At 42.0% G+C, this 22,261-nt stretch overlaps 1 protein-coding gene across 1 annotated transcript in view; it reads right to left on the bottom strand.

Annotated features, from left to right (window-relative positions):
* tcf4 (transcription factor 4) overlaps nucleotides 1-17,742 on the bottom strand; it is a 230,164-nt gene extending 212,422 nt beyond the window's left edge. Inside the window, exons 1-4 of the mRNA XM_074616972.1 lie at nucleotides 17,379-17,742; nucleotides 17,180-17,272; nucleotides 16,862-16,900; nucleotides 11,571-11,643 (exon numbers count right to left, since the gene is read on the bottom strand). Of these exons, the coding sequence (XP_074473073.1) occupies nucleotides 11,571-11,643; nucleotides 16,862-16,900; nucleotides 17,180-17,251 (184 nt within the window). The 5' untranslated portion in view covers nucleotides 17,252-17,272; nucleotides 17,379-17,742. The remainder of the gene's footprint in view (nucleotides 1-11,570; nucleotides 11,644-16,861; nucleotides 16,901-17,179; nucleotides 17,273-17,378) is intronic.
* Between the last annotated feature and the right edge of the window lie 4,519 nt (nucleotides 17,743-22,261).

Raw genomic sequence — 22,261 nt, 5'->3', positions numbered from 1 at the left:
ACTCGGAGAAGAAAGGGTAGAAAAAAATGGAGGAAGCATACGATGAGGATGGGGAGGAGTTCTTAATTTAGAATATGTTAAGATAACCTTGATAAATTCCTGTTATATCACATAAAAGTCTTGCTTTGATGTTGAAGGAAATGTAAGAACAATGTATTGCATGTGAAAATCAAATGCATTATAGCATCCTCTTCAGTGAGGACCAGCATGTGATGTGATGTGTGATTTCCTCACCATCTTGCCAGACGTGGAATCATGACGTGCTGACAACATCAGCACGTCATGATTCCACGTCAGCTCATGTCCTGTGCGGCTGTCCTTCCGGAAAGCATAACCGAAGCGCTGCTAGCACCGATTGGATGTTTAGGAATGAACTGCTCTTGGACGGAAATGGTGAAACAGACATGAGAATTTCAAAATAAAGGGGCATGATGATATGTAACGATGTTTTTACTTTGCATCGATGATATTGGATCGTTCATCATTCAATCAATAGATCGATCCAGATTGATGGATCGTTACATCCCTTGAAACCAGCCATCAGTGTTCCCATCATGCTTTGGGGGATGTCAAAAAGAAGTGTAATATTGCTGTGTTATCACCACCTGAGCTGCTTTTTTGTATAACCTTGTATTTAATGGACGGATATAAGAGTGGTATCAATCTTTAAAAAAACAAAACAATAAGCATATGTTCCAAAATGTTGACCTATCGATTTAAGACCAAGACTGTTTCATTATATTCTTAGTAAAGAGCATCCTCCTCTCTTATTTTAAAGGTTGTCCTTCCTCTCAATTTATTCTTTTTAGCTTACAATGAAAAAGGATGCTTTACACTGAGAAACACATCAGCCTTGAGGCCAGATTTGAGTGTTGTGTTTATGTCAAAAAGGAGGAACTGGAATAGGAAATGTTGAATAAGAGCAGGAAGAAACAGTAAATGTTGACGGTCCGAAGGAAATACAAAGTAAAAGCAAATCAGAACAAACATCATTACATGACTACAGTATGTTTTGCACTGAAAACACCCAGAGAGCATCAATAGGAGTCTGATTCTAAAAGGAAAAAACTTGGTCTGCAGTAACAGGTAACATTATGAGGTCAGTATGAGAGTCAACAACAGTTTGCTTGTGTAGCTGAACCCGGGAGGAGGAGGAAGAGGAAGAGGAAGAGGAAGAGGAAGCGGAGGAGTGAGAACAACAGAAAGAGAACTAAGATGATGAGGAAGGAAAAGCATGAAAAAGGAGGAGGAATATAGAAGAGAGGAACAGAGAGGCAAAAGAAAGAGGTTGATAAGAATTGGAAAACAGTAAAGAGGAAGAGCAGGGAGGAGGAAGAGGAAAAGTTGAAGATGAAACTGATGATGAAGAAGAAGATGAAGAGAAGCCAGAGAAATGAGATAGGGGAAGAAAGGCTGAAGGATCAAGACGAAAGGGAGGTGGAGAAGGAGGCTGATGAGGAAGAGGAGTAGGTTTACGACAACAAGGACGAGGCAGAGGAGCGATGGTGCAAAAAAAAGCGATGAGGAAGAGAAGATTGAGGAAGAAGAGATGAAAAGGGACGAGTGGGAAAGTTAAATGATGAAGGAATGAGACAGAAATTAGGTTGAGGTGGAAGAAGATGACATAGTAGGAAGAGAAGGATGCTCACGAGTCAGAAGTATCGGGTTAGGATGAAGAAGAGGAGGTGGAGGGGGGGGGGGCAATTGGGTGAAAACAGCAAGGAGGAAGAGGAAGAAAGACCAGAGGATGATGAGTAGGTAGAGGAAGAGGAGGGGGCTGACAGGGAAGAGGAGCAGAGTATAGGAGGAGTATTTATTGGGTGAAAACAGCGAGGAGGAAGAGGAGAAGTAGGATGAAGAGGAAGACGAGGCGGAAGTGATGAAGAAGGAGGGGAAGCACGAGGAGCATGACGAGTAGGGAGGTTCAAGGATGAAAGAATGAGAGGAGAACAAGGCAGAAGTGGAGGAAGGAAGAGGTGAAGGAGGCTGACAAGGAAGAGTGGTAGGGTTAGGATGATGAAGAGGAGGTAGGGGGGGAACAATTGTGTGAAAACAGCAAGGAGGAAGAGGAGGATGAGGAAGGAGGGATGACAAAAGAGGAAAAAGAGGAGGGTGAAGAGAGGCCAGAGGATGACGAGAAGGGAGAAGAAGAGGAGGAGGCTGACAATAAAGAGGAGCAGAGTTAGAAGGAAGGAGAAGTTATGGGGTGAAAACAGTGAAGAGGAAGAGGGGGAGTAGGATGAAGAGGAAGATGAGGCGGAGGTGATGAAGAAGGAGGGGAAGCACGACGAGCATGACGAGTAGGGCGGTTAAAGGATGAAAGAAGGAGAAGAGAACGAAGCAGAAGCAGGAGGTTGACTAGGTTTCAGGTTGGGTGGAAATAGTAAGGAGGAAGAGGAGGATGGGGTGAAAACAGTGAGGAGGAAGAGGAGGAGTATTATGAAGAGGAAGACAAGGCGGAAGTGATGAAGAAGGAGGGGAAACAAGAGGAGGATGACGAGTAGGAAAAATTAGGCAGAAGTGGAAGAAGGAGGAAGTGAATGAGGTTGATGAAGAAGAGTAGTAGGGTTAGGATGAAGGAGAGGAGGAGCAATTGGGTGAAAACAGCAAGGAGGAAGAGGAGGATGAGCAAGAAGGAATGAAAAAAGAGGAGGTTTAAGAGAGGCCAGAGGACAATGAGTAGAGAGAAGAAGAGGAGGACTGATTGGGTGAAAACAGGGAGGAGGAAGAGGAGGAGTAGGATGAAGAGGAAGACGAGGCGAGAGTGATGAAGATGGAGGGGAAAGCACGAACAGCATGGCGAGTAGGGAAAACAAGGCAAAAGTGGAAGAGGAAGGAAGTGAGAGTAGAAGAGTTAGGATGAAGAACAGAAGGAGGAGGACGAGTAGTTATGGGGGCCAAAACAGCGAGGAGGAAGAGGAGGGTAAGAGGACGAAGACGTGGGCGGAATCAGCTGCTCCGACTGTGGCACATTTGATTCCCAGACCTTCGTCCTCTCAATTAACAGCCACGGTTCTCGCATTAACACACCTTCAGCCACACGCACACACACACACACGGCAGACATGTACACAAGTTTCGATGCTGACATTAAACTCCCCAAACAATTTAGCTTGTCACACACTTGCACTTACAAGCATAAACACACACACACACACACACACACACACACACGCTGCCGCCTCCCAGAATAAGTTGGCTGCCTCTAATTGGAGTGGTGTTTGTTGCGGAGAGGTGTTGAGCGCCGCTGTAATTGCCAGGCAGGCTGGTTGACGTTCCCCGTCTCTTTATTTTTTAAGGACTGGGTAATTAGGCTCGGTGTTTGCGATTGTGCCGCCGTCGCCGCCGATACGAGCGAACAGGTGTGGGGAGCGAGCGGCGAAACACGCGACACCTCCCCGACGTCACGGACCGACCGCAGAGAGGAAGAGAAGGGCTGTTTACCGGTGACGAGGTGAGGTTTCACCAGAACATACTGAAGATGGAGAAGTGAAACCATGTTCACCGCAGGGAGTTGTGAGGGGGTGGGGGAAGCAGGTCTTCAGTCAACTTCAGCAGATTGAGGAAGAGGAGATGAGCACATTGTGTGACTGAGCAGGAAAAGAAAAGACGCTGGTGAATACCACTAATAACTCAACAACACTAAAAGTTACGTAACCTAAATGCTAATGCATGCATTTAGTATAATATATACCATGTTCACCACTTTAATTGAGTGTATTGGCATTATAACATTTTCTGATTGGCACTAAACTAGGGCTGTCAATCGATTCAAATATTTAATTGTGATTAATCGCGTGATTGTCCATAGTTAATCACGATTAATCGCAAATTAATCACATATTTTTTACCATAAAGTGAGATTTGTAAAGGATTTAATACTCTTATCAACATGGGAGTGGGCAAATATGCTTGCTTTATGCAAATGTATGTATATATTTATTATTGGAAATCAATTAACAACACAAAACAATGATAAATATTGTCCAGAAACCCTCACAGGTACTGCATTTAGCATATAAAAATATGCTCAAATCATAACATGGCAAACTCAAGCCCAACAGACAACAACAGCTGTCAGTGCGTCAGTGTGCTGACTTGACTATGACTTGCCCCAAACTGCATGTGATTATCATAAAGTGGGCATGTCTGTAAAGGGGAGACTCGTGGGTACCCATAGAACCCATTTACATTCACATATCTTGAGGTCAGAGGTCAAGGGACCCCTTTGAAAATGCCCATGGCAGTTTTTCCTCAGCCAAAATGTTAGCGCAAGTTTGGAGCGTTTTTAAGCCTCCTTCACGACAAGCTAGTATGACATGGTTGATACCAATGGCATGTCTGTAAAGGGGAGACTTGTTGGTACCCATAGAACCCATTTTCATTCACACATCTTGAGGTGAGAGTTCAAAAATGTCAATGCCAGGTTACCGTGATGGTAAATCCAGCCCTTTGAAACACTAAAACCAACTAAAAAAAAAGTGAACAAGACAAACTGAACAACTAAACTTGATTAAACTCAAGTCAAAGAAACCAAACAGAATAGAATAGAAACCAATATAAACTCAACAGCTCAGCACATCACAGCATCGTCTTTGGGGAGAACATATGGAGCTCCGACTCGGCAGCGAGCCGGTCCGTCGAAGCAAGCGGCACGTCAATCTCCTGAGCTTTGAGAAAAAAAAACACAAACCCACGCAGAGTTCTCACAGCCGCTAACCTTGAAATCACTGCCATTATTAGCGGAGTCATTATTAGCATTAGAAAAGCAAATGGGGCTAATAATATTTGCCATTATGGCTAAAAACGCCTATTAATCCCTAATCCGCACCACAATTAAGAGCATGGCTGGGTGTTTGTGTGAGTCGTTCTGCATCTCCTATGCCGGGTGAAACGAGACAATTTAACAGCCTCAGAGGCAGAGAGAGGGTGGGAGGGCGAGGTATTAAGTGACTGGCTCTATCTCTATTTTGAAAGCGATCAGCCGGGGTGTTTTTGAGTGACAGCCGTAACAGAGGCAGATTTGACTGGATAGAGACAAGAGGGTGGCGGTGGGGGCGTCGCTCGCTGCGTTGAAGCGCGTTATCAGTCTCGGTACAAGTGCATCAAATCAAACGGGAGAGGGGGTATTATTAAAGCAACCCCCTTTTTTCTCCGCTGTGAACTGTGACTTAATAAGCTATGCCAATTAGGGGAACAAAAATCAGGCATGCCATCGGGGCTGTATCTATCCTTGCCCAAATTTCTCTGCTAATGCGTGAAGCTCGCTGGCAGAGGCGACAGCGCTGCTGTGTTTTTTCTGTGTGGCTTTGGCTTTGACAGGGAGAAGAAGAAGAGGTGGAAGGTGGCACAAAAATGAAATAAAAACAGGATAAAGCCTATTGAATTTGCGATCGTCTCCCTGAGAGTTGATTCTTTTAAAGTCTGGTGATATTCTATGTTTTTCTCAGAGTCAACAAATCCCATGCAGAAACCAACAATCGATCCTACTAACATCCAGAGCCTGATATATCTTATTTCTCTGTGCCACAGTCATCCAAGAACTATTTCTTCTTTACTATGAACACAGTGGTTCAGTAGTTTTATCTTTAACCCTTCAAAATAAAGCAATGCTTACTTCTAACTTTGGTCTAATGTAATGCATACACAACTGAATACAACTGATATATCTCAGCAGCAGTTTGATAATTCATTGTGTAACTTTGCATACATTTTGCCATATCATCATATCTGTATGAATATCATGATAATGATTTTAACTAGGGCATCAAAGTTATAATAATATAATAAGGTGTTAACTAAGTGTTGCCTAAACCTAACTTTCTGTGAAAAGTTTATTGTGAAAGGACACTATGCATGTATCGAGCGTATGCTAAGACACCGTTCCTAGTCCGTCCAACAGTAACGGAAGAGGGGCAACCCGTGCGTCGGTCTCCGATGACGAGGAGCTCTGACCGAACGGCGGTATTTGACGAGTTTGGAGTGAGAACGTGTTGGACAAACACATTGTTGGTTTTGGTTCATCTTCGGACTGTCCAAAGACATGCAGGTTAGGTTAATTGGCGACTCTTAATTGCCCATAAGTGTGAATGTGATAGTGAATGGTTATCCGTCTCTATTGTTGTCTGCTGGCGACCTGTCCAGGGTGTACCCTGCCTCTTGTCCAATGTCAGCCGGGATCGCATACAGCTCTTAAGGATAAGTGGCTATGGCTAATGGCTGGAGAGAATAATAGATGGTTTGTTCGTGGGATTCGTTGAAAATAAGAACAATATAGTAAACTGCCAGACAACTTATCCTTTCCTTCTGTCATCTCATTTCCATTCCTTCCTTCCTTCTTGCATGACTTCTTTCCTCTCCTTTCTTTCTTCCTTTCTTCATTCCTTTCCTTCATTCATTCATTTTCTTCCTTTCTTCAATCTTTCCTTTCCTTTTATTCTGTCTTCTGACTTTTGCTTTCCTCTCTTCCTCGTTTCTTTTGCCTTTTTCTGTCTGTCCTTCCTTCCTTTCTTCCCTCCTTCCTCTTTCCCTTCTTCCCCTCCATCAGTTCTTCCCTCTTCAGTTCCTTCTTTCCTTCCTTTCTTTATCTCTTTCTGCTGACACTTGAGGAAACATTTCCTCCACCTCTCGTTGCCAACTTTATGTTCCATGGCAACGGGGATGATGGTTTGCCCTCCCGCCCCCAAAGCCCCCTTCCCTTCCCTTCCCCCTCTTTGGTCCCAACTTGACACACACACACACACAAATCTGTCAGACACACATTTTTAAGCTCAACACTCATTCTCCTACGAGCACACACATCTACACACACACACACACCTCGGTCGCCTTCCAACACCATTGACAGGGAGACAAACAGCGGATCTGAGAGGTTATGTGTTTAAAAAAGAAAAAAAAAGCACCACAACCAGCCAAGACCTGAAATAGACAAGTGGCGGTGGCAGCGGTTTTGACAGGCAGAGTGAAGCTGCTCGCTGAACGGCTTCATCCAGGAGGAGATTAGAAACACACACAGAGTTTGAAGTGTGCATTATCTTTCCAGGGATGATCCCGAAATAAAACAACAACAATGGCAAAATCTCCCAATAATTAAAACGCCTAATCCACTTCCTGGTTGGTGATGACCGTGGGCTGAGCGTGTCAGCCGGCACTCGTGGGGATTGTGCGACGTTTATGTTTAGATGCTTTTGTGTTTTAAGGTGAATTTATCGCCCGAAATACGAGGACTTACATCGAATGAGGAGAGGGCTTCAAATCCACAATTTATTCACAGCATTGTGTGACGGATGTCATTTCAAAATTCAAATTCTACATGAAGACATGTTTGGAAAATATGTCACTACTTATCCTCAAAAGCATCAGATAAAGTAAATCCTAAAACCTGTTTTTATTCCTCTGCCTCTCCGCCTGACTGACGTGATATTTTTACACACTTTGTTTGCTGCTTCCATCCAGCCTTGTCTCTCCTTTCTGTCCTAATTTTGCTGTTGATGTGGTCTTCTTTAGCCCTTTTTGGCAACCTCCACCTAGTTCCCGAAACATCTGGGGACAAACTGTGTTCTTTGTGTTTGGATTGCGTTGTGGCAAAAGACCTCTGTTAATATAGGAGAGATTAAAAAGTGAGGATGTAAAGTAAATTACTGTGCTGGTAGGATGTATCGTGATTTTTCTTTTTACGATTTTGATATTGATTTTTTAATGCCAGAACCGATATATTTGCTTCGTTTGAGTCTATGCGGAGGTAGAAGGAAGTTACCGCTTTTATTGTTGTAGTCTGAGTAATGTGACGTCATATCCGCTCCGTATCCGTCAACCAAAACAAACCGCAGCCGGCCGCAAAGAGCCAAAACGAGAAAGTAGAAAACAGCGCCACGGCTAAAGCTGCATGTTAACTCTGTCATGGACAGGTAATGTTATCGTATTGCGGTAACGTGCGGTCAAGCCAGCCGTCACTCTCATCTCTGTGGTCAAATCGGCCGACGCTACAACTGTAGAGCACCCATATACTGACATTTGTGTTAAATGCATTCAAACGGCCCCGATGGAGCTGAACATGGATGTATAAAGAGAACGGAGTCAACGGGAGAGCTAGAGACGGACTTGGCAAAGTTAGCAGAAGTATACACACTTGACTACGTGCGGTTTTCAAGATAAGGTGTTAACAAAAGGAACTGTATCTACAAAATACGATGTCTGATATATTTGACTTCAGGACACCTCTGAGTACATACATGCTGAAAACCCTGTAACTCCTGTTTTTGATCCCTTAAGGCTGTAAAGCTTACACAACAACACCAGCAACATAGTGTCCTCCAGCTAAACATTTTCTTACTTCATGAAAGGTTGACATGGTTGTTTTCTTTACCTTAGAATTTGCCCGTTTTGGGGCCCCCTTAGTCCAAATCAGGCCTCAAGCCAATGCTTCTTCCAACGTTTTGAGTTTTTTTGTTATCAGATCAGATCAGATCATTAAAGTGTTGAACATAAATGAAAATACTAGACAGGAGTGAATATGAATACGATGTTTCCGGCATCTCTAAAAGTATTTTATTTTGAACTTCTCTAAACCAAAGTCGTGGCTGTTACCCTGAAGTAAACAAACAAAAGTGTGTGGACCCGGTTCAGTGTCAGCGTGTCCCAGCCTCTGGCCTCGCCCCAGCCTTTGGAAACCGCTGCTCTCATGGTTGTGTGGGTCTATAGAGTTCTAATTAGCTGCATTCACAAACAGCGCCGGGCTCATCAAAATGCCGAGGCCTGCAGAAAGCCACAGCAGGGGTGAGCACAGTGTGTGTGCGTGTGTGTGTGTGTGTGTGTGTGTGTGTGTGTGTGTGTGTGTGTGTGTGTGTGTGTGTGTATGTGTGTGAGTGTGTGTGTGTGTGTGTTGCATCTTGTGGGTGTTTAGACGTGTGTGCGCGAGTGTGATTTGTGTTCAGGGGTGAGTGCATGCGTGTGCGACACCAGTGTGTGTTCCTCTATCAAAAGAAAAAACAATCCCAAAATGAAGATAGACATCGGAGCAGCAAACCGAGGCCCAACAACCGCGACCGATCCTCCAAAAACTGGGCCCTTGTTTTCCCCCAAAATCGTAACATTTGTGGTCCTTCCCTTGCATTTGTATGCACGGCACAGGAGCAAACAACACCGCCGAAACCGCAGAGCACAAACAACAACAACCGCACAACGAAGAGCAGTAAACAAAGAAGACGTCTCGGCATCTCTCTGTTTTTCAGCCAACAAACAAAATGGCTTCCGAACGCCGTTTAGAGGCAGATAACATGAGCGGGAGCAACAGGAACGACCCGGCTGTTTGCTGTGAGAAGCTTCCAGAAAAGATTTTCAAAAGACAGTATCCTCTTCTCATACAGACTGAGGATGATGGAACATAACGCACATTTAGTACAGTAAAATGCTGGGAAATGCAGCATGACCTACAACCTGATATACCATCACAGCAGAGAGGTAACATATAGAAGTGTACATCCAACCACAGAGAAAGCAGGAGCAGTATTCATATCTACCATATGCTCATTGCAAATATTGTCAATATGTAAAAATATTGGAAATTATTTTTGGAACCTCCTGCTTTTTTTAATCTGTAAAAGAAGTGATTGTTCATTAGTTGATTCAAACTAAACAAGGTCAAGTGAAAAAAAAAGATTCCAATTGACCGACCAATAAATTAACTCACTACGCAACCAAAACACTCAAACACTTATAACTTTGTTTTAAGTTTTAATAACATATACGGGGAAAAATAACAGCTATAGAACAAAACACTTAAAACTACTCCATATATAGATGCTGTCAAAGTTAACACTATAATAACGCATTAACGCAAATATGTTTTAAAGCCACAAATTTCTTTAACGTTTTTATGCATAGTTAATCGTGAATAAACGCAAATTAATCACATTTTTTATCTGTTCAAAATGTACCTTAATGGGAGTAAGTAAGTATTTAATACTCTTATCAACATGGGAGTGGGCAAATATGCTGCTTTATGCAAATGTATATATGTATTTATTATTGGAAATCAATTAACAACACAAAACAATGACAGATATTGTCCAGAAACCCTCACAGGTACTGCATTTAGCGTAAAAAACATGCTCAAATCATAACCCAACAGGCAACAACAGCTGTCAGTGTGTCAGTGTGCTGACTTGACTATGACTTGCCCCAAACTGCATGTGATTATCATAAAGTGGGCATGTCTGTAAAGGGGAGACTCGTGGGTACTCATAGAACCCATTTTGATTCACATATCTTTAGGTCAGAGGTCAAGGGACCCCTTTGAAAATGGACATGCCGGTCACAATTGTTTCAACCTTTCCTCACGATTGATCGTGAGATCAACAGTAAAAATGCAGCGTTCAAGTCATCCACCAGGAATGTATGTTTGCTCGTGTTTGATCAGCCGCCGCACCACCATCACCTTGCCAACTGATGGCACACTGTGGTCTGCCACAAGTTGAGCCAGGTCCAACTTTTTTGCCAGATGACCCAGCAGTTTGTTGCCGGAGCCCTCTGCAGTGGCACTGCACTAACATTTCAAACTCCAAGCCACCATGTTCCACCACTGACAGCACCAACCTGTGCCTGTTCGACACCAACACCACCACTGTGTAAAAAAAAACACAGCGGACTGATCTCCACAACACACACACACACACACACACACACACACATACACACACACACACATACACACACATACACACACACATACACACACACACACACACACACACACACACATACATACACACAGGGGCAGGAAAGAATGAGGGCAGCAAATCAGAAAAACAGGAAGTCTCCTTCAGGAATGAACTTGAGCAGCTGAGAAACAAACTTGTTGCCCCAAAATATAGAAAAATCACATCATCTCCTCATGGTGGCATTTTACACTCCAACAGTCATTTACTGTGACGTAAAGCAGGAACAAACACGTGCAAACTACACATGAGCTCCGACAACACGCAGGTATGTTACAGGTGATTTTAACATAATAATCTTTCAACCTCTTTGGTCAAAAACAAACACAGAGGGTGTATTGATCCACCGATAAAAATAGTCCCCGACAAATGCACCATTTATCCTTGATTGAATGGTGTTTGCTAAAAACTACGGTGGCCAGCTATTTTAGGAAATCACTGAGCCTTTTTTTAAAACCATATGTTTGTTAGCTAGTATTATAAATCCACATATTCAATAGGAAGGAAGTATTGAGAGATGGACTAACCCATAATTGCAACTATATAATCAGACCATGAGCCAAACAGAGAACTTGAAGAATATATGAGCAAGTTACAGAATGTACAAATAAAAATTCACGTCTCCTCAAAATAAAAAGTAATCAACAAAGCAAAAACAGCATAAAACCCCAAAAACTGCATCTGCATGTACAGAACATGGTTACCCAAACAAGAAAATTCAAACAGCAAGCGAAGCAGCAGTGAGCAGGTGTAAGAGGAAGGAGAGGAGGAGGCTGAGAGAGGACTGAAAGAAAAAAAAGAGAGGAAGAAGAAGAAGAAGACGACGAAGGGGAAAAAAAGAGAAAGCTGACGTACTTGAGCCGGAGAAATGTCCGCTCCCCAGGGAGGTCGGCCCGTTCTTTCCACTGCTAACAGGAGGGGAAAACATCTACAAGACAAACAGAGCGCACATTACCTCCGAGAGCACTGACACCGCAGACAGCAAGACACATCTCTACAGAAACATCACTGCAGCTACACATGAAAAGCTCCATTCCAAAACGCCTGGGCAACATTTGGCTTAAAGATGCTGCTGCCAGATTCTCATCACATTACAGTCCTGCTAGGAAACGTCTGAGATTTAATGGACTCTAAATGTTCTTTATTTTCATTTTATCAGAGCATTTTTTTCAGCTTTTAATGTAGTACATATCTCGTTTTGGAAGGAAACTCTTCATGGATATTTACCAAGAAAACAAAAGGTGCATCATCACTAGGGCTGTGTATCACCGGGTATCATTTCAATACTAACACTGATTGGATACTTCAGTTTTGGTACACATACCAAAATGATTTTTTTCAATATATATATTACTTATAAAATAAACATTTTCATTTGACAAAAGCAGCTAAAGTTTTCAAATAGTTCACTAAACTGATCAAAGAATAACTAAACACAATTATAAATCTGGCCAAGCAAGGATTTAATGGCTGCAGAGGTGGGACAAAGTCATTGTTTAACAAGTCACAGATATCTGCTATCAAGTCCCAAATCAAGGTCAACAAGTCCAGAGTCAAGTCTAAAGTCATGAAGGGCAAGTCCAGAGTAAAGTCACAGGAGAACTCCGACAAGTCAAGCCCCTTATCAAGGCCAACAAGTCCGGTCAAGTATATAACGCGTCACGTCCCAGGTCAAGACAGGTAATCCCATGTCAAATCCCAAATCAAGACAGGTAATCCCACATCAAGTCCCCAGTCAAGACAGGTACATAACGCATCAAATCCCAAGACAAAACAGGTAATTCCACGTCAAATCCCAAATCAAGGCAACTAATCTCACGTCAAGTCTCAGGTCAAGACAGGTTATTCCATGTCAAGTCCCCGGTCAAGACAGGTACGTAAAGCATCAAGTCCCAAATCAAGGCAGGTAACCCTACTTCAAATCACAGCTCAAAACAGGTAATCCCACGTCAAGTCTCAGGTCAAGACAGGTACGTAACGCATCAAGTCCCAAGTCAAAATAGACAAGTCCCAAGTCAAACTAGACCTAGATCAAGACTATAGAGTCCAGAGTCAAATCCAACGTCAGGACAGGCAAGTTCAGAGTCCCATGGGAAAACAGGTTAATTCCTGTGTCAAATCCCAGGACAGGTAAATCCCAAATCAGGTCCCAAGACAAGACGAAAGACATTTATCTTTAAATAAACTTCATCACATTTAATATCTAACTGATTGGTTTGTTATTTCTGTGAAACAGTTACAATCATTTGTCATTTCTGAGCTAAATGTTTTTTTGCATGTTGACATTTTGTTTTTATGTTTCATCTGATCGTGTTAATCTGAAGTATCACCTGTTGGTCCGTACAAACGTACCTAAAGTAACCAGGTCTGTGACTTGATACTGACTCTGGTCCATGTCCTGAGTCCACACCTTTTGATGCCAGCTTTCCTTACTTGAATATGTTCTATATTCAATGCTATGGACACATTTTGATCTGTACTCAAATGCATGGAGGTTTGATACCCAGCCCTAATGACCACACAGACCCTCAGCTCAGAGCTGAACACAGATATGAAGAGTTCATTTTCCAAAACACTGTAGAAACATTTTTTTTTTTTTTTTGTGAATCAGGAAGAAATCAGATTCCTCATTCAGCATCTGTGAAAAAATAAACAGGATCACTTAAATCACCTGCTCAATTTACTACAAATGTTGTTTTCATTGACTTTAGCCTGAATGTTGGACGGCTCATTTTTGGAACGAAACACTTCATATCTACTTCATATCTGACTTAAACATGAAGATAATCATCAGAACTAGTCACCATCTGCTCTGCACATCTACAGGAAAATAAACCCACGTTAAGACCGAGACTGAAGGTGAATACTGATTCCTGTTGTTTTAATGTACGAGCTACTGTAAAGCTTCCCAAAGAAAACAGTTCATCTGACCCCGATAGATAACCTCTCTCTGGATAAACACCAGGCTCTGTGCGTTGGCCGTGTTTGATGGTGAAAGCTCCGTGATCGTGGACACACTCTGAGCTTTCCCACTTTCAGATGCTAAAAGCTTTTCAGGATTTGAGGTTTTGAAGGATTTCTTCTCTTGTGTTTTTTTTTTTTAAACAAACAATATAAGTAAATTAAACCCTGACTGAAACAATAAATACTGGATCTGTCACTGTTGTTAAAAGAGCCTGTGGGGCCTGTTAAGTGCGGATGTTGGATGCTGAGGAGGTTGCTCCCTCGCGGCTCCGACAAACAAAGAAAAAAACAAATGCTCGCCAGATAAAAGATCTAATTTCTGATTATTAGCAGGTCTATCGATATCCCAGTCGAACCACCCTGAGCTGCGGGTGTCAGCTTGTGGGCGTGCAAAGACAGATGATCGCATAAATTAATGTGACCGGCCTACGTTTATAATGAGAGGAGACACGTTCTAGCTGCTGCTGCCCTCCTTTGTTTGAATATTTTTTTCAAGATTTACAATTTAAGACGGGCTGATTGACATTTTTGGGAACCTGTATAAACTCTTAATGTCTATAATATTCCTGTGATACACTTCAGGGACTCAATACCTACTACATAAGGATTTTGTGATGCTTTTTTTTAATTATTTTATCCACAATTATATTCCTTTATTACTATAATGACTTGAAAGTATTTATCTGTCATTAATGAGGAGATTAAAGGTGATTTAATGGAATTATTGTCACCTATAATATTACAAAAGCGATTTTCACAATATTTATTATACACAGGTTTACTATATTGTTTTATAAAATATATTTATATCATCACAATATTCCTATATAGACTTGATATGTCTCAGTGGTTCTCTATTATGAATATAATTATCTTATTTTATGTTTTTCTGATAAAACAGTTTAAAAATATCCCTTTAATATTCTTACATATGTCTGTGGTAGAAAAGTATATTTTATTAAATGTCATTATAACATTCCTATAAAGTTGTTATAGTGATATAGTGAGAGAATGTGTGTGCCACTAAATGATGAGTTCACTGGACATTTGTGGTATTTCTATTCACTATAACACTTCTATTGGGACTTTAGCTATGGATTTATGATATACACATGCATATGTAGCCAATACAGCACATATTTTTTTATTTAAATATTGCTATAGATGCATTTTAGATGTCATTGGTTTTCAAATATGAATATAATTATCTTATTTTATGTGTTTCTCTGATAAAACAGTTTAAACAATAGTCCTATAATGTTCTTATGCATGTCTATGATAGTCAGTTATGAATTTAATTATCTTATTGTAAGCCTTTTTCTAAATAAATGTCATTATAACATTCCTATAATGTTATTTTAGTGACTTGAGAGAATGTGTGTGCCATTAATGATGAGTTTATTGGACATTTGTGGTATTTCTATTCACTATAATACTTCTATTGCCAATACAGCACATATTTTTTTTATTTAAATATTGCCATAGAGGGATATTGTGTGTATGTGGTTCTCAATTCTGACATAACAGCGATAATATTGAATGTCCTTTGTTATAAAAATCTCACAATAACAGTCCTACAGTATTCTTATAGCAATCAGAGATGATCTTGTTTAGTGAGTTGATACTGTATGAGATACAGTGTTTATTGAAACATCACTATAATGCAGCTATAAAGGGGATTAATATGTAGGTTATATTGCTCTTTTAATAGATTTTGAATTCCTATGATATATATTTCTATAATGCTCCTACATGGTCAGTTACAGTGTGTACTGTACTGCATGTAGGCCTCATCTGTGATCAATTGATTAATCCTTATTGCATTAACATTTTGATCTCCTATGTTTGCATGTTGTGCAGCATCACTAGTCTCATTCTTTTAATATTTTTTTTTTCATAAATGTCATTATAACATTCCTATAATGTTGTTAAAATGACTCGAGAGAATGTGTGTGCCACTAAATGATGAATTTATTGGACATTTGTGGTATTTCTACACACTATAATACTTCTATAGGGAGTTTAACAATGTATTTATGACATACACTACTAGCCAATACAGCATGCATTTTTAATTTAAATATTGCTATAGAGGCATATTGCACGTCTGCGGTTCTAAATTCTGACATAACAGTGATATTATTGCATGTCAGTTGTTAAAAATCTCACAATAACAGTCACACCGTATTGTTATAGTAATCAAATCTTGTTTATGGTATAGTGAGTTGATACATACAGTGTTTGTTGCAGTTATAAAGGATTATTCTGTAGGTTATATTGCTCTTTTAATAGATTTTGAATCTCCTATGACATTGTTATAATATTTCTATAATGCTCCTACATGGTCAGTTACAGTGTGTACTTTACTGCATGTAGGCCTCATCTGTGATCTATTGATATTTCTTTATGGCATTAACATTCCAGTAGAGATTGAAAGGCACATTAATGGGGATTTTAGCTCCTATTTTTTGCATCGTCGTGCAGCATCACTGTCATTCTTCTGATATTATAACGTTAATAGTGCCTCCTATGATATTCCTAGACCACTAAAATCACTTGCGTTGTGTATGCAGGCCTCAGCTGTGATCTTATTTGTTTATTGCATTAACATTCTTGCAGGAATTTACAATATTGCAGAGGAATTTAGGAATTTTTCTCTCTCCTATATTTGCATCCTCATTCCTGAGATATGTTCTGATATCATTATGCTCGTGCTGTCTGTCTCTCATAGCAATATTAATGTTTGTTTTTTTCATTTTGGGGTGTTTCAGATTTTTTTTTTTTCCCTCCTCCTCCTCCTCCTCCTCCTCTTCCTCTTCAGACCAAAGTTGCTCCCAGAGGAGGAGGAGAACATGGCCGAGAGCGCGGACACTATTTCCTGTCCGTCAAGTTCACAACACGCACAGGCTGTTCTTTAAAAAAACAAAACTTTTAGACTTAGTGCATTGAACAGCTTTGCAAGACTGCAGAGAGAGAAAGTGTGACAGTGTTCCTCTCTTCTTCTCAGTCTGTCTGTCTGACAGGTTTCATGATTCCATGTTGTGCACGGTGCAGAGTGCATGGAGCAGCCTTCATACACAGTATAGAAACTCACACAACAACAACAGAAAAATCCTAATCAAGGGGCAGAAAAATCAAACTACACACATGGAAGGAAAAAACTTAAAAATGAGATATACTACCATGGATGTTGGGAACATTTTCAAATCGCTGTTTCGCATCTATAAGACAACAAAATTACCAAATGCAGCATCACAATTCTCCGCACACACACACACAAATGAAAATTACAAAAACCAACAATATGCACTGACTTTTTTTTTCTGCAAAGTTAAGTCTACAAAAACGCACTTTTGTGCAAACAGTTGGAGTGGAAATATGCATGTTGCAATTTGCATGCAAAAACATGTAAACAGTGGGTCGCTGTAAGAAGCCTTACAGGACGCGCTTATGTTGCATTATTATATGCATATTATCATAAATAAGATCAATTCTCTTACCGCGCTGAAATCCAGTAAGTCACTGAGTTCCTTGTCTGTTCCCAAAGCTGCCATCCGCTGTTGATGATGCATTTTAGCAAAATCGCACGGAACCTAGAAACAGGGAAACAAATGAAGAGACAGATAGATAGAAGAGGACAGGTAAGACAGATTGATAGATGGAGAGATAGATGGAGAGGAGAGAAGAGAAGAGGAAGACCTCGGCTTTTTCTTTTTGCGCACCACTCCTCCGGATCTCTCTTCTCCTCCAACAGCGAAATAAATCCAGAAATACAAGCCTCGATCACTAGATATATTCTCCTCGGAAGCAGCAGAGAGGCTCAGTCCTGGTTCCTGTTTTTTTTGGAAATAAATATCAAGAAAAAAAGAAAAAAAAAAAAGAAGAAGAGACGACAGAACCGGTGTCCTTTTTTTTTGGTGTCTTTTTTTTGGTGCGTTTTTTTCTCTCCAGCCAAAACAAGTCCGACCTCTCCGCGTTAAGACGCAGTTTGCCCGCTGACTGTGGCTCACACACACACACACACACACACACACACACACCAACACACACACGATATAAATAAATAATGTGTTCTCCGCGAGCCTCTCGAGGAAGAGGAAAGAAGAAGATCACCTCAGTAATGTGTGGTTTGCTTTTACGCGCGGTGTGTTGGAGGAGAAGAGGAGAAGAGTCTCCAGGCTGCAGGGTGGAGCTGCTGCTCCTGTGCCCGGCTGAGGGTGCCCTCCGCTCGGCTGCGGGTTGCTGAAGATCCCCGGGTGTATACACGCAGCAGGACGGATCCCATGTGCGTCTGGCACAGCCTCGGTGTGATAAATGTGTTCGTGCGGCCACCTAGCTTACAGTCGCGTCCAACACCACCACTACCACCAGCAGCTCCGAGGAGAGCTGCTATACAGGAGAAGAGCAGGAAATTATATGTAGAGAAATATAAATAAATTTTTAAAGAAAAAAATAATTGATTGGCTGAGATGATTGGCTGCTTTCATTTAGGTTAATTAAAAGGTAGGGACAAGTTATTTTTTTCCCCTCTGGAATTTAGGGAACAGTAATGGTGTTTGAACCTATAGACTAAATAAAACTTTTTTTTTTTTCAAAAAATATTTTTTAAATGTTGCTAATTCTTTGTGTTAGTGTATTCCATATTTTTTTATTTTATTAATTTAGGTTTTTCATAAAATTATTTATTTTTACGTTCCTATGTCTGTATTTATTGGGCTGTCAATCGATTAAAAATATTTTATATTATATATTATTATATTATATATTTTTTTATTTTTTATCTGTTCAAAATGAACCTTCAATTAAATTTAATTTATTTTTATATAGCGTCAAATCACAACAGAAGTTATCTCAAGACGCTTTATATATAGAGCAGGTCTTAGACCGTATCTTAAAGGGAGATTTGTCAAGTGTTTAACACGCTTATCAACATGGGAGTGGACAATATGCTGCTTTATGCAAATGTATGTATATATTTATTTTTAGAAATCAATTAACAACACAAAACAATAACACATATTGTCCAGAAACACTACAGACCCGTCGCCCTGACCTCCGTTATAATGAAGACCTTTGAACGCCTTGTGCTCCACCACCTAAAGACTATCACCAACCCCCTGCTGGACCCACTGCAGTTCGCCTACAGAGCCAACAGGTCTGTAGACGACGCAGTAAATTTAGCCCTCCACTACATCCTCCAGCACCTGGACTCCCCTGGCTCCTATGCCAGGATCCTGTTTGTGGACTTCAGCTCCGCATTCAACACCATCAGCCCAGCTCTGCTACAGGACAAGCTTTCCCTGCTGAGCGTGCCTGACTCCACCTGCAGGTGGATCACAGACTTTCTAACAGACAGGAGTCAGCACGTAAGGCTGGGGAAGCAAGTCTCCGACACCCAGACCATCAGCACCGGTGCCCCCCAAGGCTGCGTTCTCTCCCCACTGCTCTTCTCCCTGTACACCAACGGCTGCACCTCCAGACACCAATCTGTCAGGCTCCTTAAGTTTGCAGACGACACCACCCTCATCGGCCTCATCTCCGAGGGTGACGAGTCTGCCTACAGATGGGAGGTTGACCATCTGGCATCCTGGTGCAGCCAGAACCACATGGAGCTGAATGCTCTGAAGACAGTGGAGATGGCAGTGGACTTCAGAAGGAACTCAGCCCCGCTCCCCCCCCTCATCCTGCGCGGCTCCCCAGTTAACACGGTGGAGTCGTTCCGTTTCCTGGGCACGACCATCGCCCAGGACCTCAAGTGGGAGCTGAACATCAGCTCCCTCACCAGCAAGGCCCAGCAGAGGATGTACTTCCTGAGGCAGTTGAAGAAATTCAACCTGCCACAGACCATGATGGTGCACTTCTACTCGGCCATCATCGAGTCCATCCTCACCTCCTCCATCACCGTCTGGTTTGCCGCTGCCACCGCCAAGGACAAGGCCAGGCTGCAGCGGGTCATCCGTGCTGCAGAGAGGGCGATTGGCTGCAACCTTCCCTCCCTCCAGGAGCTGTACACCTCCAGGACCATAAGGAGGGCAGGGAAGATTGTGGCCGACACCTCCCATCCTGGACACCATCTCTTTCAGACTTTACCATCTGGCAGGAGGTTAAGGTCCATCAGGACCAAAACCTCACGCCACAAAAACAGTTTTTTCCCCATGGCAGTGGGGCTCTCCAACAGCCCATCCGCCCCCCTGTGACTGTCTTCCCCTCACACACACACTACGGCCCCGACACTGACTCTCCCCCTCTCTCATACACTCTCAATACCACCCCCTACAGTATCCCTCTCTCTCCCTCTCTCTCCCTCTGATACCTGATTGTTTTGTTTGCACACCGACAATATTTGCACTATCTGTTTATACCATGTTTATTTTATAGCTTATTTTGTAAATTGTACATTTTTTATTCTTATTTTATTCTAACGTTTATCTATTCTTTGTTATTATACTGTTTGCCTCGCACCAACAAAGCCAAAGAAAATTCCTCGTGTATACCCCTTACACCTGGCAATAAACACCATTCTGATTCTGATTCTTCTGATTCTGAAACCCTCACAGGTACTGTATTTAGCATAGAAAATATGCTCAAATCATAACATGGCAAACTGCAGCCCAACAGGCAACAACAGCTGTCAGTGTGTCAGTGTGCTGACTTGACTATAACTTGCCCCAAACTTGCATGTGATTATCATAAAGTGGGCATGTCTGTAAAGGGGAGACTCGTGGGTACCCATAGAACCCATTTTCATTCACATATCTGGAGGTCAGAGGTCAAGAGACCCCTTTGAACATGGCAGTGACATGTTTTCCTCGCCAAATTTTGCGCAAGTTTGGAGCATTATTTAACCTCCTTTGCAAAAAGCTAGTATGACATGGTTGGTACCAATGGATTCCTTAGGTTTTTCTAGTTTCATATGATGCCAGTATCTCCACTTTATCTTCACTTTTTCTAGCTTTAAAACTGAGCCCGCTCCAACCTCCGAAAGTTGTTAATGCGTTAAAGAAATTAGTGGCATTAAAACGAATTTGCGTTAACGCGTTAACTTTGACAGCATGTAGCAACTGTATGTATTTTATGTGATAGCTTTTCTATATTAGTTAGACTAACAAGTGCATGAAACAAGTGCAGTCCTTGACCTGCATGGTACCCCCCCCCCCCCCCCGCCCCCTCTTGAGTCACCACTTAAACCACAACAGCGCCAAAACCCAGCTCTCCGGAAATACTTTGCAGTACTTTGCTCTTTTTTTCCCTCCGTGCAGCCCACAGCCTGCAGGTATAAAATGACTGGCCTATTTCTGCAAATTACACCCTGCATGTGCGGGTTTTCTCTTAGAGAAAAAAAAAAAAAGCTAGCGAAAACACACAGGTGCAGGTACGACATAAAGGCTTATTTGTTGCAGGGTAAAGTGGTCCTGCCTGTTGGCCCTTCACAGCCTTTCACTCTCAAACTAACTACGAGCCATGTAACTATGTAACAGCTCATACAGAATGCAGTAGAGAGCATAGACCCACTCGTTGTGCGAGCATGTTTTAATCGGTGGCGTGTTCCTGATCTGAGGTGGATTTCATCAACAGTTTTTATGCTAAAAGTGTTGACGGGACGATCTTGTCAGACGTGAAGTGGACAGTAAACGCACCACAACTCTCTTTAACCACTTTATCGAGCCAGCACGCACCTGACAAACACTGAACACACTCCACTGGCCCCGGACTAAGAAGTAACTTTTTACACGTACAACCGTGTTTTAATCGTTTTTTATTGCCAATGTGTGAACAGGTTGTAACCTAATTAAAAAATGAGACCTTCCGCGACTTTCTGGGTTTCCTCTATCAGCCTGTCGACTGCTTTTAATGGAAAGAATCCCGGACATTTTTTCTAGGAAAATCCAACGGATGTGACGTCACGCACGCTCGCGAGTGCCTTATTTTCAGCTCCAGTGTGCAACCGTAGCTAACGCTCGGTTATAAATGGAGTCCGCTAACCTCAACAAACGACCAGCCCCCACCACGACTCAGACTCCAACACAAACTCTACAAAAGCACAAAAAAACTAAGTTATATCTAGTGAAGCCCGTCCTGCAAAACAGGAATGTGACCGACGTCGGGGGGGGGAAACTACGTGGGAAGTGAGTGGTGAAGCAAGAGAGAGAGAGAGAGCGGCGGCAAATGTGTGAGAAAACGAGCGAGCAGCGGAGCAGAAGAGAGTTAGTTTAGCTCTGAGAATATCTAGTGAATGTTCAGTGGAAGTTGTGCAGAAATAAATGCTGCAGCTCCTCAAGACCAACGGAGGTGTCTTGTTTCCTGAGTGGAGTGACGGGGGTTAACTCCGGAGCGAGTAACGTTATCGACTCCGGCCCAGGAGACCAAAACTACAGTGTCTCCCCTGTGTCTTCTGACCACGGTCGGGAGGCTGAAGCAGGAAAAGTTAACACTAGGATCAACAGCGGCCGGGTGAAATAGTCTCGTTCAGTCAGGATTTATACGAATTACAGTGTATTTACTTTTATAGGTATAGCTATGAACGGTGTAGGAAACCAGTCTGGAGTCTGCGTACAGACGAGGTCAAGGTGTATACATGGATC

This window comes from Sebastes fasciatus, chromosome 19 (assembly GCF_043250625.1).
Source record: "Sebastes fasciatus isolate fSebFas1 chromosome 19, fSebFas1.pri, whole genome shotgun sequence".
Classification (NCBI taxonomy): domain Eukaryota; kingdom Metazoa; phylum Chordata; class Actinopteri; order Perciformes; family Sebastidae; genus Sebastes; species Sebastes fasciatus.
The sequence above is the reverse complement of the archived record's forward strand: the minus strand, read 5'-3'. Positions and strand labels throughout refer to the sequence as shown.